Source organism: Wyeomyia smithii, chromosome 3 (assembly GCF_029784165.1).
Source record: "Wyeomyia smithii strain HCP4-BCI-WySm-NY-G18 chromosome 3, ASM2978416v1, whole genome shotgun sequence".
Taxonomy (NCBI): domain Eukaryota; kingdom Metazoa; phylum Arthropoda; class Insecta; order Diptera; family Culicidae; genus Wyeomyia; species Wyeomyia smithii.
The window spans coordinates 159,171,264-159,192,213 of record NC_073696.1 but is presented as its reverse complement, the minus strand read 5'-3'; the positions used below and the strand labels follow the sequence as shown (position 1 = coordinate 159,192,213).

Here is a 20,950-nt window from a genome sequence, read left to right as displayed (position 1 = left end):
AGGGTTATTCAGAATCATTTGAGGAGTATAAAACACGAGCCACAAAAATTTACGAAAGTGTGAGAGATATCCCAGGACAGGAGGGAAATGATTCATATGTGTCAACACACCTAAGGAAACACTTCCTAGGGGGCCTGAGAAATCACACTTTGATTTCGGCAGGAAAGTCTCAACGAGATAAATCCTTTATGGACTTGCTCGAATGGCTACAAAAAGAATGTGAGGAGGAAGAAGAACTCCAGGATATCCACAGAAGGACGAAACCGGAGAACTCACCAAATTCTCCTCACAGAAAAAATTATAACAACATGAACAATAACACTCAAGGAGTTGCTTATTTAAATAACAACTTCAGAAGAAACAATAATAACAATTACCGAAACCAGAACAGAGGACACAATCCTCAGGCAAATAATCAAAATCAAAGTTACCAGAACAACTACCAAAACAATGGTAGTAGCAATAATTACAGAAATAATGGTAATAATACAAACTACCAAAATAATGGTAGTAATTACCACGGAAACAGGAATAATAATAATTATCAAAGAAATGATAATAACCATTCCAATTACAGGAACAGTAATAGTTTCCGGGGGAACAATACCGATTTTAGACCACAGAATAACGATTACCGAGGAAATGGCCAAAATAATGGCTTTAACAGAAATGATAACCGCGGTAATTATCAAAACGGTCATAATTCAAATTATAGGAATAATGACCGAAACAATGATACCAATAATAACAACAGAAACAATGGTAGAAATTCCTACGAAGGAAGACCCTTTCAGGGAAACCAACCTAGGAACCACCAAGGCCAATATGGTAATAACAGGGATTACAGAAGAGATGGGTCAAAAAACTAAAAAGGAGGGATTCAATAAACCAAAGGTTGACGGAATCCCAATTTAAAAGCTGCCTTTTTACATCATCAAAACCAAGAACACAAAAACTAAAAAACAAAGAGACTATAAATAAAACAACAGAAATTAAGTTTCCAATAAAAGAGACCCACGATCAGAGGTTTAGTCTAATACTAAATACACTCGAAAGATCGAATGAGTATACTGATTATCTACTAGATACAGGTGCTCAACCAAATATAATATCATTAAGAAGAGCTAGAAAAGTCGGTGCTGTATATATAGATAAATCCGACAGATCAGAAATCAAGGGAGTGACCAATAGTGAAGCATTGAATTCCATTGGCTCTACTTGGATAAACCTAAAGATATTAGAACATGTAATCCCGACAAAATTCTACGTGATTGACGAATTATCAATTCCAGCAATACTTGGAGCAAAATTCATGAAAAGCCATATTGATTCGATTGGAGGTAACTTTAAATATGTTATCTTCAAATTGAACATTCCAAAGAAATCAATTGAAGATAAAGACAAGGTTGATATTAAAGTATCGAAGATTACCAATAATAATTCTAGAAAACCCGAACAAATATTCATAGCAAATTATCAGGATGAAGCTATATTATCTAACAGTGAATCTGAAGATGAATACTTCGAAGATGATTACACCAGTGAATATTTAGAAAGTTCAGATGATCATGGAGAAAATAATTCAAGCTACTTTAATAGTTTAAAACCTGAAATAGGCTCTGCCGACAATGGAGATGAAGATTACTTCGAAATATCTTCCGCGAACGAAGAGGAACCAATTACAGAACCCGATAACGAATTTAAAATGGAAGATTTGGATTCCAATCAAGATTATAGCTTATTGGAGAACAAAGGAATTACACAAGCAAGAGGAGGAGAAAGAGTGAAAAAGGTTTTGGATAGCCTGAAACTCCAACATCTCGAAAAAAATACATTTTTTGAAATGGAAAATATAATGGCAGAATATAGTGATATATTCTTCCTAAAAGGGGATAAGTTGACTATCACAGATGCAGCAATGCACGAGATAGAGACAACAACCAATGTCCCTATAAATAAGAGGCAGTATAGATTCCCAGAATCTACAAAAAAACAAATTAATGAAGAAATAGACGAAATGCATCGCCAAGGCATAATAAGGCCTAGCAAAAGTCCATGGAATGCACCAGTTTTGTGCATACCTAAGAAGGATTTAGATGCGGAAGGGAACAAAAAGTACAGAATTGTAGTAGACTTTAGAGCTCTCAATTTGGTTACTAAACCATTTGTTTACCCCATTCCCCTAATAGATGAGATGTTAGATACTATAGGGGATAGTAAATATTTTTCTACATTGGATTTGAAATCAGGATTTTATCAAGTTCCGATTGATCCAAGAGATGCGGCGAAAACAGCATTCTCAACCCCGAATGGACATTATGAATATACGAGAATGCCCATGGGACTAAGAAATAGCCCATCAACTTTTCAAAAATTAATGAACTCAGTGCTATATGAATTGCCAGACATAAGGGCTCGGGTCTATCTTGACGACATTTTAATATACGGAAGAAGCATAAAAGAACACAACGAAAATCTGATCAGAGTGTTGAGAGCTCTGAGAAGACATAACTTGAAAGTGGAAACCTCAAAATGTCAAATATTAAAAACAAAGATAAATTATTTAGGACACACTATTGACGAACACGGTATACGTCCTATGAAAGATAATATTGAAGCTGTAAGGGATATGCCAGTTCCAAAGACAGTAAAAGGAGTGCGCTCATTCTTGGGAACAGTGAATTTTTATGGAAAATTCATCCCAAAAATAGCGGAAACTCGAAAACCTTTGAATGATTTATTAAAGAAAAATGTTCGTTTCAAATGGTCAGACGAATGCCAAAGTGCATTTGAGAAATTGAGAAATTTTCTAACATCGGATACTCTTTTGGTAAGACCAAAGTATAACGATACCTTTGTGTTAACTACGGATGCGAGTGACTACGCAATTGGAGCAGTCCTCTCAAATGAAAAAACACCAAATCGACCCATAGCCTACGCTAGTAGAGGCTTAGTAGGGGCCGAAATAAGGTATCACGTAATCGAGAAGGAATTACTTGCCATTGTTTGGGCAGTAAATCGATTCAAGCACTATATATATAATCAAAAATTCATCGTTTATACAGATCACAGACCTTTAGTTTCTCTGTGGAATCTGAAAGAAACATCTCACACCTTAACTAGGTTGAGATTGAAATTGCAAGGTCTGGAAATGGACATACGATATAAACAAGGACGAGAAAATATAGTAGCCGACTTTTTGTCAAGACTTCAACATGAAAATGTTGAAAAGGCCAACGACACTAACGAAAATACGGTCGCTGTGTTGACTCGTCAACAAAAACGACAACAGGATTTACTCATAAATGATGATGAGAATTCCGATGATGTCCCTGAAGATGAAATCTCCAAGATATTAAACTCTGACATTTCGGACAACGAAAAAGTTACCTTAAACGACACAAATGACGCCTTAAAAGACGCAACATATCTATCAGCGGAGGACTTCAAAATCGCTCTGAAACAGGAATTGATTGATGAATCAAAAGTGGTTATTACAAAAACTATTAAAGATGAAAAATCATGCGACGCAAGATTTGTCATCCTAAATAGCAAAACTGCTTTCAATGAGTTAACATCTTTATATGATTACCCTCACGGTATCAAAGATTGGGTCAAAGATAACCTTTTGACACATCCTTCAAATAAGGTAGCAGGAATATTACTCGAAGGGAAGAACAACTCCCTAATGAATAAATTTTTGGGGTGTCCGGATTTAAAACACATCAACATTTTGGTTGTAAATCCGGACAGTGCAAACAGGAAAAGGACGCCGTTTGACAGTGCGTTTATGTTTCGATTTATCTAAATTTTATCTCACGGCTTACTATGGTATTTATGATGTTTGAACGATCTTTCACATATAAAAAAAAAGCTCCTGTATAACATTGCATCTCATAAATTGCATAAATTACCATCTAATTGAGAAGTATTGATGAAGGTGTCCGGATATTGGTACCGTCCGGATTGTGATTCATCACGGTACAGCTCGGCGACTGATCGTCAGCCCTACTGATTTTTGCGAACGAAGTGGAAATAACAAACACAGAAAAAAAAAAAAAAAAAAAAAGGGGTAAAACCCACAACGAAAGACGAATTATTAATCAATAAAGGATGTGATATTACATTTGTTAACATAAAGATTAACAAAGAAAGTTTTACAAAAATATTAGTATATTATCAAAAAAAAAAAAAATTATTATTACGTACATAATATTTAAGTCTATTACATAAAAATGTCTCTCAATGAATAAATGTCTACGTCTAATGGCCTATGATCCCTGACCAGAATTGGTCAGGCTTTTTGCAAACAAAAAAAAAAAAAAAAAAAAAAAAAAAAAATCAGCCAATATCAAAATATTTTCTTTTCTCCTCGATTACAGGAGCATTTTTCTTCTCGTTAACCTATTCTGGTTAACGAATGGTGGATTCATTTTAGAGGAACAACACGAGCCGTTGATAAGAATGGGCACATACGTGTTGAAGGTAAGATTCCCGGTATTAGGATTAGAAGAAGGAGGGAAGGCCTTATTAAAATCTAAGGCAGATTATAATTATACTTGTGTATTATTACAAAAAATAATAAAAAATACACATTGTAATGTCATGCTGAGTGATTTAGAAATGGCATTCAACAAAAGCATGGATATGAATAAGTTCATAAAAGAATTTTTTCCATCCCGAAGAACTCGTGGTTTTATAACAGCCATTGGAGGTATGGATTCTGATGATAGAATTCGGGTGGATATAAATCTGGACAAATTAAGAAGGAACGAGGAATCCTTGGTCTTATCACTAGATCATCAAACTGCGACAATTGATGCTATGTACAAATTTGTAGACAGCTCAATGTTGCATATAGATGATAAGATGAAAAACGTGATGAATACGTTCAACACATTAGGGAAACTGGTCCAAGACGACTTAAGTTTCGCTAGTACATATAAAAAGGCACTACAACTTGAGTCGGAATTAATTGAAATTGGATTTAGAATTCAATCTTTAATAAATGACTTAAATAAACAACAGAATATTATACTACAAGTCTTGCTTAATAAAGACAATAGTATAACATGGTTTATTCAATTACTAGAGCCAGCAATTTTGTTGCAAATATTAAAAGAGGCTGAAAGTAAGATCAAAGGGGGCCTCGAATTTCCAAGAAGACAAAATAGCGGAATATTGTCAGAGATTTTGAGAATAACGGATGTATCCTTTAAAACGGAGAACAACCAAATGTTGTCAATTGACCTGAAGATACCGTTAGTTTCAAAAAGGAAATTCAAAGCATTTAAGGGAAGTTTTATTCCACAAATAAATGGAACTATTATCATGACCATTAATTTGGATCGGAATATAATAATTGAGGAAATTGATAACTATTGGGGATTCCTATTAACGGAAACTCAATACGAAAACTGCAAAATATACATGAATTTTAGAATTTGTGAATTAAAACTGAAGGAGGAAAATTTAACTTCAGAAAACGAGTGCCTATTGAATCTCAGATTCAGAAATTCAACAGAAAATTGTAAGATTAAACTTCTGAGAGTCAATCACGACGCTTGGTTTGAAACCGAGGAGTCAAATGTTTGGGAGTATGTAACCCCACAAGAAGTTGAAGTAAATATTTTCCATGGAGAAAATAAAACAAAATTGATTGTTAGGGGTACAGGTCGAATGAGGCTAACCCCAAACATGAGGATTCAAACAAATAACACAAAAATTTGGTATTCAGATACTACAGTATCGGATAACAAAGCATTAGTAAACACAATGAACTACAAAATAATGAATTTTACGTGGGAAGAAAGTACAATGCATTTGATCCCAACATTGAGTGGAAATTTCTCTAAAGTTTCATTCTATGATCGAAAGAAGCTTTTTGATTTAGGAATCGATGTTGAAGTTCTCAAAAAGCAAAGACCCTTCCTAGAAAATTTAATTTATTCTCCACTTTCATCAGGCTGGACTATAGCTAGTATAGGGACTGGAGCAATAATTATGTTGGCAACGTTGATAGTACTTTTTATTTGTTGCTTTAAAGGGCAGATTTCTTGCCCACAAAACAAAAAGTACGTCTCTTCATATTCCAAGGAAAGGAAGTCGAAACCTTTTAAACAAAGGAATCCAAAGGTTTCAATTCTGAAAAAACCTCGTTCATCACCTCCAAAGATACCGTTGAGAGGACAAAAGATTACCCATTTAGGGCCATTGATCGACCCACGGGAACCGAATTCAGACGCTGAGATGCTTAAAAGGAGGAAAGATATTTTCGCCAATCCAAATTTAGAACATAATGGAGAAATCATGCTCATGCGTGAATTAAATCCACAAGCGAATTTACCAGCAATTCAAAAATTAGAAGAAGAATATATGGAACCAGATATATTTCAAACCTCAACAGGAATAACAAATGAAAGCGATATCCAGGGGATATCAGAAAATAAGACAATTATAAAAACACAAACTAGAAGACCACCAGTCAGAATTCGGTGGTAGAAAAAGTTGATACAGAGCGACAACCTACAGCTAATTATAACATAATGCGTTCGCCAATAACAACAAAAAAGCATTTGAATGAACCGAAGAGCTGGAAATCCAGGATAAGTAAATGTCTTGTCAAAGATTGTCAAAAATGTCTGCACGTAATAATGTCAAATAGATGAGCACTATAAAAGAATTAAAAGGGGAAGAGGAAACATACCTCCCATAAATAACGCGAAAGAGTAAAACTTTGATTAATTAAATCGGAAGAGACCCCACATTATTTGAAAGAAGGGCCTTTCAAATGAAAATAGAAGAAATGAAATATTGACCTAGAGCGGATAAAAGTTTCCCTCGTTACAATCAGTATCCCATGGGAAATGTTAAATGAGATCGTACTTACCGTTCGACAATAGTAAAATTGAACATTGTCGATAAACTGAATTTTTTTTTTACGATTTTTTATGTTTGAATGGATAGTGAATTATTGGACAAGGGAACACTACCTAGAATGACTGTGATTTGAATGAAATAACAAGGGAGTAGTGACCCAGAATGGTAGTTATTGAGTATACGAATTGTTAATTATATTATATACAGCAATGTATTAAGAATTTATTTTACTCATTTCTTTTTGCAGACAGAGCAAATGAGATACGAACAGGCCTATAGCCTAGGAAATTGAGGTAAATATATATAGAAAAAAAAAATAAGAATTTAAATCCTGTTTGTAGTAGTCAACAAATACTTTTGACACTACGTAAAATGTATGCCAAGAAACATTTAAACAAACGAAGAGGACTAAAACATAGGGTAACGCCTCAAATTACAAATATGGAAAGACCGAAAAGACACGAAAATTATGAGATACCACAAAGATTAAAAATTTTGTTGGAAAGACCAACAGTATCTCTGGAAGAACAGATAAGACATTCCTGGAATAAGGAAGACTGTTCTGAAAACATATTTGTAGAAACTAATGGTCTCACAGCCCATCGAACTTATGCAAGAAACAATACTGATTGCATAAGAGGTAAAGTTGGGTTCACAAAAGGTCTCCATGTATGGGAAATAACATGGCCTAGTGAACAGAGGGGGACACATGCATACGTTGGAATAGCAACGTCTGATGCAACCCTACAATGCATGGGTTATCAAAGTCTATTAGGACTAGATAGCAATTCTTGGGGCTTTGACATAAACAGGGGCATGACGCTTCATGATTCAATCATTGACACGTACCCGAAAAAACAAAATGGTAGAGAACGAAAATCTTTTGAAAAATTCAAAATAAAGTTCGAGACTATTAAAGTGATACTGGATATGGATAAAGGCACACTGAGCTTTTTAGCCAATGGCCAATACTTTGGAGAAGCCTTCGAGGGTCTCCAAAATAAGACACTATACCCAATAATTTCAACAGTTTGGGGCAGAAGTGAGGTAAAAATGGAATATTTAGGTGGTTTAGAGTCTAAACCAATTACCTTACAGGAATTGTGCAAATACACAATCTGTAAAGGAATGTGTTCAATACATTTCAAAGAAAATGTCAAACTTTTCCAATTACCAAAGTCAATAGAGAACTATTTGTGCCTTCAAGGAAAGGACTTTTGGAAAAGGAGTCTGAACACAGACAGAAAACATGAATGCACAAATTATTGTGTCACAAATAACACGATTGGGCTCCGAGTAAAAGACGTGTGAAAAAAAAAAAAATTATGGATTTACACACATCTGTCAGCATATTTTTTTTTAGATATATAACTATGTAGTATGATAGAGTTTAATTTTAATAGTATATAATTATTTTTGGGATTATTCTACATTTTATTATACAATTATTTAATAGAAAACAAAATGAGTATATTTACAGATTAATCCTGCCTAAAACCTCAAATCAGGGGGGGTTTTAGGTCAACAGCAATTTACCAGGCGATCCACAGAAGACGAGAAGGAAGATAAACCAGAATGGTGAATAGAAGGAAGGTAAAACAGAATGATGGTATGGTGAGTGTAGATTGCTGCTATACGGTAATGCAAGTGTAATTTTGGGTTATCCTTTTCGGTATTAAATACTTGCATTGCTGTAGACCTGTTTTTTTTTTTTTTCCTTTCATATTTCCAATATTTTTACTTTTAATTTGGTATAAGATTTTTTGGCTTAATTATTGACAAGAGGGGTGAATTATCATGAATTCTCAAAATTATATATTTGTGAGAAAAATATTTTTCTTGACTCTATATTTTGAGTAAGAAAATGGAAATATTAAAATTAAAATTGTTTTCATTATTAATAAATATTAAAGACATATATGCTTAAATGGGAAAACATGAAAAAGGTATCAAATTGGGAAGAAGTTGACAATAGGAGAGAGTAGAGAAAAAAAAAAAAAAAAAAAAAAAAAAAAAAAAAAAAAAAAAAAAAAAAAATTATTATAATATAAATAAAATACACTAAAATTAAAAGTAAAGTAACATACAATTTAAAATATTCAGAGCGTAAAGATAGGGATATAAAGTTAGGAACTAAGACTAGGGTCAGACAGTAGGAGAACGATAAAAGGATCAGTACTCACCGAACGGACGGCGGAGATAAAAGACGGATGGAGAGAGATGAATCTAGAACGGATTCAGTAAATATATATTTGACTGAATCAGAAATTAATATAGCAGTTGAATAAAACGGAAGAGAAAAGCAGTCTTTCATCATCAATCAAGAAAGATGTTTAAGGAGATAAGACTATTCTATCAGCTAGGAGAAGCCGGATAAGTCATTATATACACACACTTTACACCACTTGCAATGGGATAGACCTGAAGAGCAGGATCGATGAAAACGGGTTTATGTCTTCAGGGAACAGGAAGAATCCCAAATTTATCGGCAGGATTATAAGTGTAGAGAAACACCAGATCAAGTCTTAGGACTACGTGCAACAAATGACCGGTGTTATATCCGAGCATAAAGATTAAAAGCTGTAACATCTAGGATATATCTCAACAGAATTCAGGACTTAGGTCAACCAAGAAAGATCCTGAAACAACAAATATTCTTCGTGTTAATGGGACGGATAATACCAAGGAAGGAGGATAGACAGGAGTGGATAGAGGAGCGAACGAAAGGGGGCGGACGGCTCTCAGGAAAGGAGAAGGAGAAGGAGTACGGAATAGTATGGATAGAACAGTAGTAGCTAGGGAATAGAGTAGTAGGGTACAGAGGCAAAAGATCTTTCATTTCCAAATTATCCAAAAATCAGGTTCCTTCAAATTTTTTTTTTTGTAACCCATGCCAAATACTTTCATCATGTTTTTAATGAATTGCATTAATTAAAAACTCGATCAGTGGGGGTTTTATGAGCCGACCTGATTTTAGGCGGTTACAATTAATTTCCATTCTCTTCCAAAGAAGGATTAAGAAAAATCCTAAATGGAAAAAACATCTTTGGAAAAACTTGTCATTAATATGCATGGACAAGATGATGAAATCATTTCTCTTGTCAATTTGTTTCAACATCGCAAGTGTTGAAACTTGAAATTCCATCCACCACTCATGTTATGAAAATATGAAAAGTGGATCATAATCAAAGAAGGTATTGTTTTGATTATGGAGGCAAAAACAATACCTCAGTTATTAAATCGAACGCAAGTTCGAATGTTTTAAGTTTATATTTACAGCAAAAAACTCCAATTCGCGGATGTTTAATCAAAACATGCAACCGAGCGGATTTACGAAAAAGTCAACAACGATTGCATCAGCCGTGCACGGGCACGTTCGCGAGGAAAGAGACGGAAGAGCGGCCCGCTCTCGTGAGAAGACGACGCCGCGGGAAAATTCGGAGTGACCGGAGTAGCGGCGAATACTTAAGCTGGGACTTCAAGGAAGTCCGACGTCGTTATAGTGATACCCCTCGTGAGGCAGGTGCCTACGTCGTTATAGATAGTCCGCGGTTCGTTTAGGTGTTAACTCTTAAGTTTTATTCCGCGAGGCAGAAGTGATGCCCGTTGTTTAAGTTTCGGTTTAGTGTTTAAGTGATTTAATATTTTTTCAACTTAACTGATAGATTAAAAGTAATTAAAATCGAGCAGATGTAGTGCAGTTAATCAAAGGACATATCACATCCAGCAGTAATAGTGTCTAACCACTCGGTACGTATTCCGCTTCATGTTTGCCAACTGGTTACAATTCATGTTTTTAAAAATATCTCATATAGATAAATCGTCCAGCTCAAACCGATGTAGGGGTATGAGGTGGGACCATCATCATCATTTAATCAGTCTTCCTCCAAAAATATTCAGCAAACGGTAAAATCGCAAGAAAAACCGCACACGTAGTAACACCTGCTTTAATTGCGGCCGAGCCGGACATCATATGGCTATGTGCCGGCAGCAACGCAATATCTTTTGTAGCTTGTGTGAGCTTCACGGTTTCCCAACAAATTATTGCCCCTACTGTTTAAAAAACGGTCCGCGCGCGACCCAAAATCTCGGTTCGCAAAGTACAGACGCGTAAACCATACTCACCTTGAAGCGAGTAATCTACCTTCGTTCTGGATACCCGCGAAAGATGCTTCGCATCTTGACACTTCAGAAAGGTTGTCAGAAATGACAACCGACCGCATAAAAATTTATGACTATTCATTACACGCGCTTAACATCCTAGGGCAAGCTCAACTTCCGTTTAATTTTAAAGGGAGCATTAAAATGATACCTACCTTAGTGATCAAAAACCTTTCCATCAATTGTATCTGTGGAATGGATTTTTGGAACCGTTTCAAAATTCAACCGATTATACAAAAGGAATTAAATGAAACACTACTGACTACGATTGACGAGACATCAAACCAGGCGTCCGCTTCAATATTAAACGAGACAGGAATCGCTGCTATCGAAAACGTTAAAAAAATGTTTCTGCCTGCTAGAGAGGGAGAGTTAACTCTGACTAAGAGGGCAAAACATAAAATAGTTTTAGAAGAAAGGTGGAAAAAACCACCTGTGCGACAATTCCCATATGTAATGTCCCCCAAGACGCAAGAACTTGTCGCGGTGGAACTTAACCGTCTGCTTGATTTCGGTATCATTGAACGAAGCTCTTCGGATTGGTCATTGAACTGTGTACCGGTGATCAAACCGAATAAAGTTAGATTATGCCTTGATGCGCGTAAGATCAACGAAAGGACCGTTAGAGATGCGTACCTGTTACCCCATCCTGGGCGAATCCTGGGACTGCTTCCGGAGGCGAGGTATTTATCCACGATAGACCTCTCCGAAGCTTTCCTACAGGTGCCCTTAGAGAAGCAATCACGGAAATATACCGCCTTTAGTATGCAAGGAAAAGGGTTGTTTCAATACACCCGAATGCCTTTTGGGCTGATTAACAGCCCTGCTACTTTAGCAAGACTGATGGACAAGGTTCTTGGCCATGGCGTACTTGAACCGCACGTTTTCGTGTATCTGGACGATATTGTCGTAGTCACGGAAACTTTCGAGCAACATTTGTGTCTGCTCAAAGAGATTGCCCATCAGCTGAGAGAGGCAAATCTTAGCATAAACCTGGATAAATCCAAGTTCGGGGTGTCTGAAATCCCATTCCTAGGTTATCTCCTGAGTGTTAACAGTCTTAGTGTTAATCCTGACAATTCGTCCGATCGTAGAGTACGAAAGGCCTAATACCATAACAAAACTAAGGAGATTCCTAGGAATGGCCAATTACTTCCGACGGTTCATTCCCGGGTTCAGCGGTGTGACCGCTGCTCTGACGGATCTCCTATAGAGCAAAACTAAAAACATCCAGTGGAATAATGCTGCTGAGGAAGCATTTTGCGTGATCAAATAACTACTGGTCTTATCACCCGTCCTGGGCAGCCCGGATTTTAGTCGGGAGTTTACAATCCAAACGGATGCGAGCGACGTGGCAGTTGCGGGAGTGCTTACACAAGAACATGAGGGAGTAGAACGCGTTATTTCCTACTATTCGCCTAAATTAACGACGCCACAAAAAATTATCATGCCGCAGAAAAGGAAGCGTTGGCGGCCATCCTCTCCACTGATGCTTTTAGAGGGTACGCTGAAGGTTATCATTTCACCCTTATAACGGACTCCTCCGCACTAACACATATGTTGACCACAAAGTGGAAGGTAGGTTTAAGGTGTAGTCGGTGGGCGTTAAATTTACAGCAATTCGACATGACTGTACGGCATCGCAAAGGCAAAGAAAACATAGTGCCAGATGCACTTTCTCGAAGTATCGCTGCGGTTACCGACTCTCCGTGGTTACCGACTGTAGCGCTGATCCGACAGCGGTATTATTGGCTAACGAGTACGTTAATACGTCCAACAGTGCGGTATATGCAAGGAAGTTAAGGCCACTTCTGTCCCCGTAGTGCCAGAAATGGGAAAGATGAAAATTGCTACTCGACCCTGGCAGATAATTTCGGTGGATTTTGTCGGTTCCTTTACCTCGCAGTAGTCGCGGTAATCAACACTTGTTTGTTGTCTGCGATTATTTTTCCAAGTGGGTGATGATCCACCCCACTAAAAATGTCAGCAGTGCACCGATGTGCACGGTCTTAAAAGACCAGTGGTTCCTTCGTAATTCCGTCCCGGAGATTATAATCTCGGACAACGGTAGTAGCTTTGTGTCCAAGGAGTTCAAAAATTTGCTAGATCGGTTCCAAATCACGCATTGGTTGAACACACGGTATCACTCCCAGGCCAACCCTGTGGAGCGCGTAAACCGTACAATCAACGCAGCTATTCGCACCTATGTGAAAGAAGACCATGGGGGATACGCGAGTCTCCGAAATCGAGATGGCACTTAACAATAGTGTGCATACAAATATCTTAAAATTACAATATAGTTCACTCTCGAATTTCCCATATATTTCCGTGAAGACAGACAGGGAACACCCCCTCTTGTGGTGAAAAGGGTAACTAAACTCATTGCACAGTGGCATTGCACAGGCAATTTAGGCTTTTCGTTACGATTTTGGTTTGCGGTTTAAAGCCATAGTTTTTATAAAAAGTTGTTTCTTATACATAGTCCTCTATTTATGTGAAAATGAAAATTAGGGTGGTCCTTAAATCAACGAAATAAAAACAAACTAACTTGTTTTTATTTACATAAATAATTGTAAACATTCTTTGGCAAACTTGTAGATCAACTAATTCTAAATAAATTTGTAAAAAAACTTTTTTGTAGACATTAAATTCGGTTTCCAAAAATAGTCTTTTCGCTCTATTTTCTCAATTCAAATTTAAAAACAAAGTTTTCTTCGGTAACTTTAATAAAAAATACGCCAATTTTGACGACGAAACATTGTCGATATATTGTACAGATGAAGAGTTTTCACTATTTTAAAATAGGCTCTTTTAAAACATTGATGTCTCCGTTTAGGGCAAATATTAATAATATTTTTTGGTATCATTTGAAACAACAAATATTGTATAAATATTGTGAAGAAATACCGAAAGTTGCTTTAAATTAGTTGATCTACAACTCTGCCGATGAATGTATACATTTATTTCTGCAAATAAAAAAGTTGGTTTTTTTTTAGTCGATTTCAGGACCACCCTAATTTTCATTTGCACATAAAAAAAATAGACTAAATATAAGAAACAAGTTCTTAAAAACAAAATTTACTCTAAAACCACAAAATCGCATCGAAAAACTCATGTCCGCCTACATTGCTTTACTGTATCACTGTGCATCGTTGTTGAATTTCTGTGAGCGTGTGACATTCTCACACACGAAACTGAATTTACTCAATTTTAGCTTTAATTGACTCAATTTCATACTTTCACAGAAAAAAATATGTAGTAGATTGCGTGCGTATATTGTTTGTATGTAAAACTAACGCCTTTCCGGGAGTTAAATATTGATAATACAGTAATCACCCGATTATATCAGTACCCGATTTTATCTGCCCCCGATTTTATCACATTTTTCACCCGATTTTATCATCATAAAATATTTCATTAAAAAAATGTCAGGGTGAACTGATTTTCTATTACGCTTCAATATTTAAGATATTTTCATAATTCTGTGTATCATTCTGGATGTAGTTTACATTAAAAATTCAACCGATGCACAATGTTACATTTTGCTGTTTTTGTGCGAACAATTGAATAGTGATACAAATGTTAATTCTAACCGTATAATATGTTCGGAGAAGTTTCAAAATATTTGAAAACGCATCTTTTGATGTAGATAGCTGGGTGATCAATCCTCCTAAAAGTGAGATAGAATATTTACTTTTTCATTAGATAAAGATAGACGCTTGGTGTCTTAGGCAAAGTATTAGGTGATCTCAAAACAAGAAACTTTACAGAAGACATCATGTTTCTATCTCTTACATATTGCAAGCAACATAAAATTTTCTATGAGAAGGCATTGAAAATCGTGATTTACATTTTAAGATTTTTCTGGTTGCAATATGTGAGAGATATCAGCATGCTGTCTTCGGCAAAGTTTAGTGTTGTGAGAACATCTAATAATTTGCTGATGACACTGCGCTACAAAAAAAAGCAAGTAATTCATTTTACCAAGTCAAACAAAAACATGAACGAATAAAAAACTTAATTGTAATTTATTTGCAACTTTACATCGATTTTTTTAGGTTTTTTATTTTTATTAGGTTTGTTCAGAAAAGTTTTGGGCAACTGAATTATCTATCTAAAAATTTTTTTTTAAAAATTGTGATAATCCATTCCTTATAGTCACTTCTTGTTTTTGAATTTTTTTTCAGTACAGGATCTCAACTTGAATTTTTTAAATATTTTTAAAAAAAGCTCAGCCAGTTTAATCAAATTCATCCCTTGACAACTTTTCTCTTTCTTTTTTCATCATTCAGATATATCGATTTATAAAAAAAAACAACTACAGCTTTTTCATATGTTTGTACAGATAAATTTTCCAAAAAAAAATTAAAATCGCTGATTTAACATCTTCAATAAAAAAAATAATATTTTAAAAATTTCCCGATTTTATCACTTTCCCTATATTATCACGCCAAAAATCATCAGGGTGTGATATAATCGGGTGATCACTGTATAATAGATGTGAGCAAAATCATTTCAAATCGCCTGGAAATACGCGAAAATTCAATCGACCATTTTTGATTTGAATGAAACTTTGCACACGTATTTGGCTTATCAAACTGAGCATTTTTCACAGGTGGAGAGATTTTTGACACCCATGAGTTACATTCTAAAAGGGCATATGCCTTTTGGCATAGGTTTTATCCGAAGCATTGTAGCCCAGAAACCGTTGGTTGTATAGAAAAACTGTCTGAGAATGAGTTGTAGCGAATCGAAAATGCAACATAAAATCATCATCATCATCATCCACTGTACAAAAAAAATTTGTTTGACCAAAAAAAATTAAAAATAAACATTAAATTTCAATTTAAAACAAAAGAGTTGAATTTTTTTTTTTTCAAAGAAACTTGATGTTAATACGCAACTTTTAAAAAAAAGTCCAGGATGGAGAAATGAAAAATAATTTTTTTGGGTAGATTAATTTTTTTATGAAAATTCTAATTCAAAAATTTTTCAAAATATTTGTATTCTGATAATTTTTAAAGATGCAGAGAGTCATTTTGAATCTAAAAGCTCTTGGTAGTAAGCATTCTAAAGGCATTGGTTTTCGAGTTATTTCTAATTTAAGCTCGAAAAATTATAATTATTTCGGAAAATACACGTTTTTCTCAATTTGTTCATGGTTCTTCAGCAAAAACCATACGTTCATTGGAATGCTTGATCAAAAATATACAATCCATTCTTTGACAACAAAACGATTGGGTTCCCAACGGTTCTCAAGAAAAGAGTTAAATGTTCTATGTGATATAAATATATATATGAAAATCAAATATTTATTTTCGAGTTTTATTATCTTAGGAACATATTTTTTTATGACATAGATACTTTACAGAACTAGTTTCACCTTATATTTTATATACATCATAAGTAAATGATTCGTCATCTTTTGAAAACAGCTTCGTTTGTATCTTATTTTCTGAAATCGGAACAAAAGAGTAATACTTTTGTGTGGCAGCTATTATTATAGATTTTTTGAAAATATTGCTCCATTCTGTTACTCCTTGTTCATATTCTTCATATGATACCCAACTAAATGACATTTTTGATGAATTTTTATAACTTTCCTGATTAGACCAACCATACAATTCTTTTGCGCTTGTAATGGGATGTTCATGTTCTTTAGCTAAACTTGCATTTCCTGCCATTCGTTTTAATATGCCACCAATTGCATCGCATGGGCCTTTACCATGAGAAGTCGCAAAAAAATGCCACTCTGCATCGACGTTATATTTTGTTGCAAAGTTTTTTCTATTTTTATATTGTGAGGCAGCTCCATCAGACATTAATATCGCTTTTTTCAACTCTATTGTTGTTTTCAAAAAAACTCATTAATTTGGCAATGAACACCTGAACCGCAACAATATCATGATGGAGTACTTCCGATATTATGATGAAGCTGATGTTCTTAAGTGTTCCAGATTCTGAATAGTAAACAACGAAGGGATGAATGGTGGCTTGACTATCACTACACGAATCACAAATTGATAAAGACGTTGACTGTTGACTGTTCAATATTTTTAATTTTGCAATAACGTTTTCGTTTAATTTGCGTAAGCTTGATGAGCACCGATGATCAGGAAAGGGTTTACAGCATTTGGGCTTGGTGTATTCCATTTTCACTTTATTCATCTTCACAAAATGCAAACTGTTACTAACACATCTGGAGTAGTGCAATCGTATTTATATACGAAAACAGATATTATAGGTAATCCAGTAGTTATTGGTTGCGTACTTTACAAACAGTTATTATTAGTAAACAAGTAGGTAGTGTTGCACGACAAACATATTTTTTTATGAAACATTCGGCAAGAGGGAACGTGTAGGTAGGCTAAGGTTTAGCGCTTGAGTTATTTATCCAATCGTTTTGTTGTCAAAGAATGAATTGTATATTTTTGATCAAGCATTCCAATGAACGTATGTTTTTTGCTGGAGAACCATGGACAAATTAAGAAAAACGTGTATTTTCCGAAATATTAATAATTTTCCGAGCTTAAATTTAAAATAATTCGAAAACCGATGCCTTTAGAATGTTTACTACCAAGTGCTTTTTGATTTAAAATGACTCTCTGCATCTTTTAAAATCATCAGAATACAAATATTTTGAAAAACGTTTAAATTGGAATTTTTATAAAAAAATTAATCTACCATTAAAAAAAAATATTTTTCATTTCTCCATCCTGGACTTTTTTTTAAAAGTTGCGTATCAACATCAAGTTTCTTTGAAAAAAAAAATAAAAAAAAATTCAACTCTGTTTTTTGAAAAATTGAAATTTAATGTTTATTTTCAATTTTTTTGGTCAAAAAAATTTTTTTTTGTACAGTGGATATTTTTTTATGGTGCATTTTTAATTCCCTACAACTCATTCTCAGACAGTTTTTCTATACCACCAACGGTTTCTGGGCTACAGAGGAGCTGGCAACACGACTAACCGATAATACGTGCCCCGAAAGCAATCCGTTAAAGTTATTGATTTATAAGTGAAATGAGGGGACAAACTTGCTAAAAAGTGTACAGTTGTGATCTGTGATGCTTTGTTTAAGTGAAAAAGTGGAGGTTTTGTGAAAAACACAGTGTTCTATGCGTGGAAGTTATAATTTATCCACGAAATCAAATTGAAATATGTTAGGCCAGTTAGGTTGCGTGAGTGTGAGTGCCTACTTCGTGCGTCGCGCTAACAAGCGGTTCATTATAACGTGCGATAATGGAGTGCATATGGTGGTGTGAACGAAGAGAACGGCACTTCCTGGAGAGCGGAGAGAATAGCGTTGCGCTGTGCTAGTCGGCGTTTGTTTCGCTGGCATAGGCATAACCAAACTAAAACAGATGAGTATATGTTTTTTGTATCAAACATTTCATGAATGTAAGGCTATGTGTGTAGTGGTTTTTAGCGGGCTTTGGACTTTGGCAGAAGCGTGAATGTGTGATCTGTTGGGTGCACGAGGTGTGGTAGCTTTTCGGCTGCGAGTAGGGTTTTTTTTTGTTTGCGCGATGAGTCTTGAAATGTTTTACTTTTTTCTCCCACAAGTAAAAGCAATGAGAATCGTCAGGTGAGGTAGGTTAACTTATCAACGGGCTCGATACGACATACACGATTCGCTTTTGGAATTTAATTTTTTTTTTCCTAATTGGTCCGCGTTCGAATATGGTTTACATCATGTGATGATCCACCGGATACCACGTAGTTGCCAGTTTGAGTAACGACGTAGCGTGCCGTTTTGATTGTGGCCGTTTTGAATGTTTAACTGTTACAGTTTCGATTGTCCAAATAGAAAACAGAGTGCAATTAAGGTGTTTTTCTTGAGACTTTTTTCGTGTGGTTTTGTGTAATAGTGTTGTTTATTAGAAATTATGGTAGAATAGATTAATTAAGTTGTGTTTACTGATGTGTCGTGTACCATGAATTTTTAAACGCACTGACTCACGCATGACAGGTAATAGAAAATTCAATGGAGTCGAGTTTGACTTTCGAGGATTATTAAGTCAGCCTGAAATAATCATGATTGGTTTGGTCCTGTCAATAATTTCAAGACTTTTGATTAGTATGTACATCTACACCTGATGTTTGCACTTAATGTTTTAGATGCACCAAGCTTTGCCATTTTTCTATCTTTCCAACAGTATCACACCCATTATAAGGTAATGGGTAACTCAACTTAGTAATGAGCCAATATGACGCATAGTATACTTTGAATCCGTCATCTACCACGGTTTTGCACGGTCAGGCTTCAAGTAGGGTTTTATTAGCAAACATGTTCTCACCTCGAGAGCAATGGTGTGGTTTATGGAAGCTGGGAATATGGTGCAGTGATAATACATGAAATCTTATGCTTCACTTTTCCGATTTTTCTAGCTTTTGGGCTGTTTATGTTTTGTATACAATGTTCCAAACATGACTAGGTCGGCATTTTGTTAACAAACTCAAGACCATATATTGGTCAATATGGAAATTTGCATTTTTAAATTATTAAGGCTTTGCATGCATGAAACTTTGCCATTTTTTTTATTTCATAGGCAACATTCGCATCGACAACTAAGATAGAATCGGCGTGAAAAGTCGTGTCCCCGAGTTTCTGCGTCGGTAGGAGGGAATAGAGCGGTCGTGCATAGTGCTTCGATGTAAACTGCGTTTCCGGCTCGGGAGCATTTTACTTATATGAACGTTTTTAGAATATAGTGATTTCGAGGGCTATACTCAGATACTTGTTCATGTCTCACTGTGACTGTTTAACCGAAGATTTCGTCCGGTCGATAAATATCGCGATTCACGAAAACACAATGTATACCCTCTAAAGAATCGCGTCGACCGACGTGCAGTCGTTTCTTCGAAAGTACTCGGGATTGACAAATAGCTGATGGCTACGAGTAGCAAAGGCTACATCGCGGACCGTTTGGCAAGAAATATACTCATGGTTCGTTTTCGTAATAAGCGCGCATCATTGTTATATTCTGTTTTTCAGGTGTGTTTTTCGCGGGATCGTATCGTTTTTTTAGAGCAGACAAAGTGTATACGAGAAACGTCGTTGGTCGATTTGTTAGGTAGAAATGTCCGGTTGAACGAACCCCTGGACTCCGCGTCGATACATTCATAAGGTCGTATTATCTAAAGATAGATCAACAACGCGCCCTTGATTTCGGTGTAAAGAGGAAAGGAGGATCACCTTACGAGGAGATACCATATCATTTGAAGTTGTCCCAATTTGATCAAAGGTCTAGTATTCTCGCGTACGATTTATTGTTGCGGTGTTACATTGTCAAACTGAATAAGTTCGAATCGCATTATGAATATCGTGGCGGATATAATGAACTTGTTCGCGCGATACTTTTTCTAAAGAACCCGACACCCGAAACTAGCGCATCGTTTACCAAAACGAACCCTGCTGTGTACCTTGCTTTTTCTCCAACATCCCAGTGATTTCTCGTGGAAGTGCAGAGGTGTTCTCGGCTTCCATTAAGCGAGTATCACGTCAACATTTTCCTATACAAATTCCTTCTTTGACCTGCATTCGGATGCGGCCGGCGCTGGTATTGCCTAATACAAAGATTAAGGTCACCAGTTTTTACACATTGAGGATGCATGTTGGTCCCAAGCATCATCCGTTGGTTCTCTGTGTAATTACAGCTGATCTGGCAATAACGGAGTAGCAACCGCGGGCGGTCAATCATGCTCATGCTCATGCTCACCACCAACGGTTTCTGGGCTACAATGCTTCGAATAAAACCTATGCCAAAAGGCATACGCCCTTTTAGAATGTAACTCATGGGTGTAAAAAATCTCTCCACCTGTGAAAAATGCTCAGTTTGCTAAGCCAAATACGTGTGCAAAGTTTCATTCAAATCAAAAATGGTCGATATTCGACCATAGGTCATTTG

At 35.7% G+C, this 20,950-nt stretch overlaps 1 protein-coding gene across 23 annotated transcripts in view; it reads left to right on the top strand.

Moving 5' to 3' along the window:
- The window catches only part of LOC129732737 (GAS2-like protein pickled eggs), a 1,144,034-nt gene that overhangs the window by 1,053,278 nt on the left and 69,806 nt on the right, over positions 1 to 20,950 (top strand). For 4 of the 23 annotated variants that reach the window (XM_055693909.1, XM_055693908.1, XM_055693901.1 and 1 more), the window contains 2 exons: positions 4,383 to 7,172; positions 8,336 to 8,472. The exons of 10 other annotated variants lie outside the window; for them this stretch is intronic. In XM_055693909.1, the coding sequence (XP_055549884.1) occupies positions 4,383 to 4,384 (2 nt within the window). In that variant the 3' untranslated portion in view covers positions 4,385 to 7,172; positions 8,336 to 8,472. The remainder of the gene's footprint in view (positions 1 to 4,382; positions 7,173 to 8,335; positions 8,473 to 20,950) is intronic. 9 more of the 23 variants (XM_055693910.1, XM_055693902.1, XM_055693895.1 and 6 more) reach the window with 7 other exon arrangements.